At 50.5% G+C, this 9,746-nt stretch overlaps 1 protein-coding gene across 1 annotated transcript in view; it reads right to left on the bottom strand.

The window, feature by feature from the left end:
• Positions 1-9,746, bottom strand: part of NUP210 (nucleoporin 210) — a 116,057-nt gene that overhangs the window by 89,348 nt on the left and 16,963 nt on the right. Inside the window, exons 2-3 of the mRNA XM_003796207.3 lie at positions 4,937-5,073; positions 3,332-3,463 (exon numbers count right to left, since the gene is read on the bottom strand). Coding sequence (XP_003796255.1) covers positions 3,332-3,463; positions 4,937-5,073 — 269 coding nt within the window. The remainder of the gene's footprint in view (positions 1-3,331; positions 3,464-4,936; positions 5,074-9,746) is intronic.

Genomic DNA, 9,746 nt, shown 5'->3' on the forward strand with positions numbered 1-9,746 from the left:
GTGATTTGAGCTCAGGCGATGCACACACAGGACAGCTGTGTGATTTGAGCTCAGGTGATGCACACACAGGACAGCTGTGTGATTTGAGCTCAGGCGATGCACACACAGGACAGCTGTGTGATTTGAGCTCAGGCGATGCACACACAGGACAGCTGCATTATTTGCAGTGCTTGGTGCAGATGGGCATCCAGAGCCCCTTGTTCATAAGCAGGGAAAGTACCAGACTTGAGGTGGTTGGAAGGAAACAAGGATATCCCCAGCACAGAGCCAGCTCAAGGAAGTGCTCCCAGGGGTGTTGGGATACCCAGTCTGAGTGCAGACCCTTGGAGGCACTCAGAAGCCCCCAGCAATACAGGGCACACATGGGCCCATCAGCTGTGAGGCCAACACTAAGCCCCTGCTGGGCTGGGCTCTGCTCTGGCCAAGTCCATCTGGCATTTCCCCTTCTGTAGCCTGCTGCAAACAGGTGGCTTCTACAGGAAGGAGGGGACAAAACGTTTTCAACTAAACTTGTGACTAAAGTTTGCTTTTTTCCATTCAAAAAGAAGCTATTAATAACCTACTGTGTGTAAGATACAGAGCCCTTCCTTGACCTTGAAGCCTCACAGACAAGTGCTATTATTAACCAGGAAAGTCAGGGGTCCAGGCCCCAGGAGGGTCACAGGAAAACATTAAGCAATTCAATCGATTTAACAGACATTTACCAGATGTCTGCTGGGCCCAAAGTCCAGTGTCAGACATAGAAGCGTGACCCCAATTCTGTCCTCCAAGGGCTAAACTTGACAAGACACAGTAGAAAACGCCCCATCTCCCAAGGCAAAGGCCAGTGAAGAGCTAAGGGATGCCAGAAGGGCGGAAACAAATCCCACCTTGAGCAGCCACAGAAGGGTCCCTGGAGGAGGAGGGGACACCTGAGAGGGAATGCCCAAAGTAGTCCAGAGCAGAAGCTAGTAAACTATAGCCTCTCTGCCTAGTGAGGACAATTGTCTATGTTTATAAATAAAGTTTTATTAGAACACAGCCCATGTATTTCCACATTATCAATGGCTGCCTAAGTGTAACAGAGGCAGAGCTGAATAGTTGCAATAGAAACCATATGGCCAGCAAAGCCTACGATATTTACTATCCAGCCCTTCACAGAAGGCTGCCAACTCTTGGCCAAGAGAGCAAACTCTAGGGCCAGGCTGGAGCTCAGAGTCTGGCTCTGTGAAACATTAACTACTTGTCTTTTCTGCGTGTGAATACATACCTGGCAGCAGGGGGATGTAGTTACTCTCTATGCCAGGGGTCCTCAAACTTTTTAAACAGGGGGCCAGTTCACTGTCCCTTAGACCATTGGAGGGTCAGACTATGGGCCCTAGGATGAGTCAGCTGCTAAGCAGGACAGGCAGCAGCGGCAAAAACACCCGGAGGGCCAGATAAATGTCCTCGGCAGGCTGCATGTAGCCCGCAGGCCATAGTTTGAGGATGCTCAAACTCTATGCTCTATGCCTAAGTCATCCAGTCACCACAAAGTGGAATGAGTTAGGTTATGTGACATGCTCAGAGGAATGTCTGGCAATAGTGTGGGCTCAAAGTTTGGTCTTTTTTATTCCCAAGAATAACTAATGATCACCCTGAAGTCCTGCACAAACCCCTTCCTCAGCTTCCCTCTGCCTTGAGACAAAGGGTGAGGCCCACAGGGTACCTTCCCATCCTGTAGCCACCCCTTCCCTGCTTTAGGCTCCTCAAAAACAGAATTGCCTTCCCTTCCTGGCAAACTCCACCTTCCTCAAGGCTCAAATTAACATCTTGTCTCTGGACCTCTCTCCTCAGTGTGAGTCTGGGGCAGTGGCCAGGCCCTTCCTTCCCCTGTGGCACACCTGACACCTGGGCAGGACCCACAGAAAGTGCCCAGGATAACACCCTCTTGTTTACTGAGCACCCACAAGGTGCTAAGCACTTTGCATATATTTTTTTCTCCTTATTGTTTAGGATTCATTGAGGGTATAAAGAATCAGGTTACACGGATTGCATTTGTTAAGCACTTGCATATTTCTCACCAAATTCCTGCAGACCTCAGGGCAAGCACCGATCCCAATAGGGGAGCAGAAAGCAGTGTCAGAGGTGGAGAAGCTCATCTGACAATGAAGCAACAGAGGAAGGAAGTCTCTTGCCATTGCCCCAAATCAGTGGCTTGCACCCCACGCCCACCCCAGCTTGCTCCTGTGACAACTGATGTTTCTGGGCCAGGGATGCCACCAAACATTTTATAACGCCCTGGACAGCTCCTACCACAAAGAACTACCTGGCCCAACGTCTGTCAATACAATCTAGGCTAAGAGGCTCTGACCTAGAAATCTCTTTTAGAAGGGAAGGAAACCAGAGTAGTCAAAAAGGTTTCAAAGACAAGATTTCAAAGACTTGGTTTGGACTTGGGAGTTGGGGAAGCTCATCATGGGAAAGACATCTTTTTTTTTTTTTTGTAGAGACAGAGTCTCACTTTATTGCCCTTGGTAGAGTGCTGTGGAGTCACACAGCTCACGGCAACCTTCAACTCCTGGGCTTAGGCGATTCTCTTGGCTCAGCTTCCCGAGTAGCTGGGACTACAGGCGCCTGCCACAACACCCAGCTGTTTTTTTGTTGCAGTTTGGCCAGGGCTGGGTTTGAACCTGCCACCCTATATGGGGCTGGCACCCTACCCACTGAGCCACAGGTGCTGCCCGGAAAGACATCTTTTGCCCGACTTTTACTTTTTTCAGCAAGAATCTTAATCCACAAAATTTTTCTTACTTCACATAAGAGACCATCAAGAACAATCCCAGCCCAGAACAAGCCACTGTTAAACTCTGGTGAAGTGAAGATATGAGGACAGTGCACTGAGCTGGCAGCAGAGACAAGTCCCAGTCCACCCATGAATGCCCTGAGGTCTCAACCAGGAAGCCAAAACCATCCCCGAGAGCCCAGCATTGAGCGTGCCCTGCTGCCAGCCTCCCCTAGCTGCCCACGCCGGCTTCCCTGAGACGTGCATTACCAAGGACCCACACTTCACAGGCAGAGTCTGCCTCCAGGGCTGGGGCAGTGCTGAGTTCACAGCCCGTACTGCAGGGGCCCCTGAGCATGAGGAGTGCCTGCGTTTCAGTCACTTGAGGGCACGGGGCTGGCCCTGCAGATTGCTCCTGCCTCCTCTGCGTCCCCTCAGCACCAGTTCACCTTCCTGACAGGAGCGGCCCTACGTGGGAATAGCAGGGCTGGACACAAGAGCAGAGAAGAATAGAGAGACCCTGGTCACGGTGGGAATAAGAACCTAGAAGCAGGTCCAGGAAACAAACAGGCAGGGGGGTGTCCTCACCTTCAGAATCCAGAGCCTGGATTTTGAGCTCCAGGGGCGAGTCTTCCAGGTAGAGTTCACGGGTGGTGGAGACGATCTGAATGCCGTGGATGAGGTCAACGATGGCATCACAGCGCAGGACTTGGCCGGTGGCTGGAGGGGCAGACAGGAACAGGTCAGCACTGAGGACTGTGCCCGGGCCACTGCCCTCCGGCCAGGGGTCTTACACTCTGGCAAAGAGGGCAGCCCTGGGCCCCCGGTGAAAGGCAGCACAGACCGCCAAGAAGTGGGGGCTTCATAGGCATGTGCACTCCCCACCTCCTGCTTTTCTGACTGGAGCACCAGCATTTAAAGATGTATGCAAAAAAACAAACTCCAGGAAAATTCAGCTTTGTTCAGGGTGCAGGACAAGAGCTACAGGGCGAGTCAGGTCCCAAAAGAAGGTGATACCATCGCGAAGCCCCATGCTAATACTGTAGATTGCACTGGTGTCTTGTCTTTGTTTCCCTTATGCTGGTGTTTTTTACATAAGACATACAACTGTGCTATAGAAGGGGTGTGTGGACTTGTGTGAGGGGTTTTTTTAACTTGCTCCTGAAGTAAGATATGTGAATGGCATTACCCGGGGAACCGTCAAGTGTAAGGGCAGCAGCATGAACTACAAAGTCAAAAATCATTCTGGGCATTCTCCAGGCACCATATGAAAATGCCTATGCACAATGCTGTTTTCTTAGGAATCAATATGGACCCTGTGTATCAAAAGCCTTAAAAATACACATACACTGTGACCCTGTAAAACTGAGAATCTATCCTAAGGAGAAACAACCTAAAAGAACCCCAACTCGTTTTCTATATAAAAACATTTCTTGGCTCGGCGCCTATAGCTCAACCGGCTAAGGCGCCAGCCACGTACACCTAAGGTGGCGGGTTCGAATCCCCAGCCCGGACCCGCCAAACAACAATGATGGCTGCAACCAAAAAATAGCCGGGCGTTGTGGCGGGCGCCTGTGGTCCCAGCTACTCGGGAGGCAGAGGCAGGAGACTCGCTTGAGCCCAGAAGTTGGAGGTTGCTGTGAGCTGTAATGCCACGGCACTCTGCCCAGGGCGACAGCTTGAGGCTCTGTCTCAAAAAAAAAAAAAAAAAAAAACATTTCTTTTTGTACACAACACCCAAACAAATATCTGAAGATACTCTTGATGCCCAAATGCTCACAGGACAACCTCCTATAAAGGATGATACTTGGCATTAAAAATAATCCTATCATAAAATGGAAAGTGTCCCATATCATGGTAGGTGGGTGAAAAGCATGATATAAAATCATATGGTTGTCTAAGTATTTTAAAAGCACAATGGTAAATTAGATACAGGGAGGGAAGAGGAGTGATTTTGCAGATTGAGACAACTGTCTTTATTTTCAGTCGATATCTATTGAGAGGTAGGTAACAAGTAATGGTTTAGAAGTCAGGAAGTCAGTGTCCACAAGGGAGCCAGTGGCACAAAGCGCTAGCTCAAGGGCCCAGGACGGCAGCTGCCTGCTGGCACCCACCCCCTACCCAGGTGTCCTCCCAGCCAACACAAGAATGGGCTCCAGCAGCCCCTGAGGCTGCTGCACCCCAAGTGCTTACTGATGTCCTCTGCAAGGATGATGCTGGTCAGGCGGGCGGGCTGGGTGAGGCGGGCCTGCACCACCGCCTTTTGGGAACACTGGTGCTCATCTGGGCCCAGAGGCTCAATGCTGGCCACCTCGGGCCGTGTGGACGACCTGCAGAGGAACAAAACAGCCTTCACTCTCCGGGGCTACACTACAGGGCACAGCTGGGCTCAGATGCCAGAGCTGTGGCTCCTGGCCTGACCCAAACCCAGAATAGAGGTGCTGAGCCCCAGGGCAGCTTCCAACTCAGAAAGGAAGTAAGGACTTCCACAGCCCGAGGCCCTTGGCTCCCCAGGAGCAAACTAAATAGGCCCTACACCGGGAACAACCTTAATGGCTCGGCCGCAGTCCAAAACTGCTGTACACACATGAAAGTCCTGTGTCAGGAAGAAAACTGCTCGTGGGATCTGCTGAGCTCACAGGTGGCACAAGGAGGGAACGCAGATCTCTCTAGCCCAGGCCTGGCATGCGGCAGGCTCCTGGACAGCAGCCTCTGTCCCCGGAGGGGGTCCTCAAACCCTGAATGGAGATGCTAACTGTGATAATGGCAGTCACCCAGTGCCAGGGCTTGTGGAGCCCACATCAAAGCCAAGGTGGGGGGCCAGGCAGATAAACAGCGTCTGCCGTTGCTGCTGTCTGAGGACAGGCACTGGGGACACCTCTCTGGGGGCTCCTAGGAAACGCTGTGCAAGGGGTGGGTGAGGCCATGCTGTGGGCCTCAGAGAGCTTCAGTGTGAGCAAGGTCCCAGGGAGGGGTCCCCTGAGCACAGTGCCCAGCATCTGTCCCCAGCACGGCATCCAACACAGCAAGGGCACTGTGGGCTTTCTGAGTCCCCCCAATCTTTGCCTAAACTCGTTGGAACCCCCTGGGGATTCAGGGGGAGACATAAAAAACTCCTGACACTAAAAAACAGTAGTGTGGAATACACCCAGCAGACAGCTCCACATCTGTTTCATCAAGTGTCCCTGCCCCAGCCAGGTAGGCCCAGGAGGCGTCTTCCCACACCCCTGAGCACTCTGACCACTCAGCGCCACCTGCAGGCTCTGGGCTGCTGGCAGGAACCCTGAAGGGCCCAGAACATAAACCTCACCCACCAGCCCAGGAAATCTCAGGCCCTAAGTACATGCATTGGCGGCCCCCAATGATTCTTTTAGAGACCCAGGGACAAGTACAAAGTAGATCCGAGTGTCTGTGATGAGCAGTGAGAGGAGGAACCCGTGGGAACACGTCTCAAACAAGCTGGAAACAGATTCTGTTGAACTTCTGACAGCTCTGGAGTGTTAAACTTCACACACACACACACACACACACACACCCCTGTGGAAATAAGACAACAACTTAGAAAATTTATGCAGACCAGAGGCGACTGGAGGGGAAGGGGACATGACCAACACATGTAGTGTGGGATACTGGGCTCAATCTGGGAACCACGCAAGGCCCTTAGTGGGAAAACTGGTGAAAGGCCAATAGTCCAGAGTAGAAATAGTCATGCACATGTCACCCTCGGTGTGAGCACAGAGCAGTGGGTTTGGGGGCTGTGACACTAGTCTGTGATACTGTGATGGTGGACACACATCAGCATACAGTTGTCTAAGCCCACAGAGCCTGCAGCACCAAGAGTGAGCCCTCTGGACTCTGTGACCATGACGTGGCAGGTCCACTGAGGCCACGAGGATGGTGACAGCGGGGGAGCCTGCGTGTGTCTGAGAGCAGGGTCTACAGGAACCCTCTGTCCTTTCCATTCACTTTTGCTGTGAACCCCAAACTACTCTTTTGTTTTGTTTTGTCTGGGGCTGAGTTTGAACCTGCCACCTCTGGCATATGGGGCCGGCGCCCTACTCCTTTGAGCCACAGGCGCTGCCCCAAAACTACTCTTAAGAAAATTTGTCATTTCCCACTCCCACTTTTGAGAAACAGTGTGGTGTTTCTCATTCTGTGGCCTCTGGCTTTACCTCAGAGACAATGCCAATAAATACAGATAAAAGCTCTCCCTCTCCAAGTTGGACCAACCTGACATCCTCCTCCCCATACCCCAGCCCTTCCTTGGGCTGCCGCTGAGATGGCCCTGTGGCCTTCAGAGTCTGGCTGCAAACACCACAGCTTTTATTTTGTGCATCTCCTGGAGCAGGGCAATGCCGAGGATGACGGCCCTGTGCAACAGATACATAACACAAACCACATTTGCACTTTCTAATTGCTGTACAAAAAAAGGTGAAATTAGCTTTTAAAAATGTTTTTTAAGCATGTTAGATGTATAGCAAAATTGAGCAGAAAGCACAGAGTTCTCACGAGCCCCTGCCCCACGAATGCACAGAGAGGTCCACCTGGGGGATGGACAGTGGAGGAGCTGACATGGGCATCACCGCCACTCACAGCCCATCACTTACCTGGGGGACTGCACACCTGTGGGTCTGGATGGACATGTAATGTCGTGTGGCCACAGTATCCCTCACAACAGTTACACTGCCCTAAAAATCCTCTGTGCTCCGCCTGTTCATCCTCATTTCTAAAAATTTCTTATTCAAAGGCCATTTTACAGTAACAGGTTATTTTAATAATACGTGTCATTTACTCCAGTGCATCCCAAATATAATTCAGATGTGGTGCTGGCCGCATTTTAAGTTCTCACAATCTCCCGTCTTGGTCTCTTTTGGCCATAACAAAATGCCACGGACGGGGGCTCATAGCAACAGAAATGTATTGCGCACAGATCTGGAGGCTGGAAGTCCAAGACCCACCAGCATATTGGGTGTCTGACATGGGCTCACTCTGGTTCATAGATGGCTATCTCCCCACATCCACACGTGGTGGAGGGGAGAAGGGAGTTTTCTGAGGTCTCTTTTACACAAAGACACTAATGCCATCCAGGAGGTCTCTGGCCTCATGACCTAATCACCTGTCTCAAAGGCTCCACAATCACCTTGGTTAAGAGGTTTCAACAGAGAATTTGGGGAGACACAGACATCCCTTCGTGTGGTAAGTGGCTCCATTGCTGGCCCAGCTCCAAAGCCTCACCTCCTGGTAGAGAAGCCCAATGGGAAACAGTGCTCCTCATTCCTGGGGTCCCTGGGGACACCTCCTCACACCTGCAGAGCCCTCTGCTTGGGAGGTGGCAAGAGCTGAGCTCTCTTACAACCTTAAGGAAATCCCTCCTCTTGTATTCAGGGTTGATAACAGAGCAAGATCTATACCCTGGAGATTAAGAGAAAGCCTGTGCTGGACTCGAGCTGCCTGGGAAGGCTGGCTGGGCCACCTAGGGAGGTCCCCACCAGCCTCAGTCTTGAATCCCTGCATCCCACTCACCCAGAGTGGCTGGTGCAGTGGAGTCAGGCTCTGTCTTTCAGGGAGCTGGGAGGACTGGAGGGCACTCTCTAACCAACAGAAGTGCTCCACACCCACACCCCCATTCCCAGGGGTCTTCTCTCTGCTCAGGTCCCTGCATCTAAAGGACAGAAGCTCATGCCAACTGTCTACCAGAGAGTCTGAGGTAGTTTGAGCTGTTTTTTTCTGTTACCAGCAGAAGAGTTCTTTTCAGTTAGCTGACTTCCTTCTCAAACATTCTGAGCCAGCCCTAGCTTTGGGTGTACCATTAAGGGGCATGAGAGAACCATAAAATCCACGGATCGTGTGTCCTTATCTATAAGGGAGGCCCCCACCACCCTGCCTGCCTCACTGGGAGAGTGCGATATTGGAGAAAAAAAGCACAGTGGAAATTGGCGATCAGAGGAGTAAAAAAGGAAAAGTACTCGCCGGATTCAATGTGGAGACTGCCTGGGGAGAGGGGTGTGAAAACCAGGAGGACCCTGTGAAGGGGAATTCGCTTTTACCTATAGGGTATTACTTCTTTTAAAAAAAAAAAAAAAACAGACTGGAAACAAATATACACAATGTTATACATTGTGTTACACAATGGTTAATGCTGATGGTAGAGATACAAGTATTCATTATTTTTTTCCTGTGTTTATTTATTTATTTATATTTTGAGACAGAGTCTCACTTTGTCACCCTCAGTAGAGTGCTATGGCATCATAGCTCACAGCAAGCACAAACTCTTGGGCTTAAGCAATCTTCCTGCCTCAGCCTCCCAACTAGCTGGGACTACAGGTGCCCACCACAAAGCCTGGCTAGTTTTTTTCTATTTTTAGTAGAGACGGGGTTCTCATTCTTGCTCAGGCTGGTCTTGAATTCCTGAGCTCAGATGATCCACCCACCTCAGCCTCCTAAAGTGCTTGGATTACAGACGTGAGCCACTGTGCCCTGCTTGTTCTAACTTTTAAATAAAAATACAGAAAAACCTCCATAGCTGGCCTCCCTACACTGCCCACCCTTAAGTTGACCTAATTTTCATAGCCCAGACATGCACCACATGTACGTATCAGGATAGTAGGCCTAGTTCCTTATGTTGATCACTTTCGTAGGCTGACCAGTTTGCTACCTACAACCCCTGGGGTGGTCAGACTTACAGAGGTTCTACTCTACCCTCCCCCTAACATTATATATGCTTAAAGAACTACAGCCTTTACCAGATTTTAACATTGGTAAAGGGGGACACCATTGGGGAGGATGGGGCCTGACAACAACGCAAACTTTGATAAGCAGTTCTCAATAATCGGTTCTCAACAATTATTTATTATTAAAGTTTAACATTATAAAATTAACAAAAATAATATAAAACACATATCCTGGTGAAATAGCCACATGGCAGCCGAAAAACGTATATTCCCTTCCTGTTCTCCCGTGTTCCCTAGCTTGTGGTGCATTCTTTCCAAAAATTGGGGCTTTT

This window comes from Otolemur garnettii, unplaced genomic scaffold (genome assembly GCF_000181295.1).
Source record: "Otolemur garnettii isolate 467f Iridium unplaced genomic scaffold, OtoGar3 scaffold00101, whole genome shotgun sequence".
In the NCBI taxonomy this organism is placed as follows: Eukaryota; Metazoa; Chordata; class Mammalia; order Primates; family Galagidae; genus Otolemur; species Otolemur garnettii.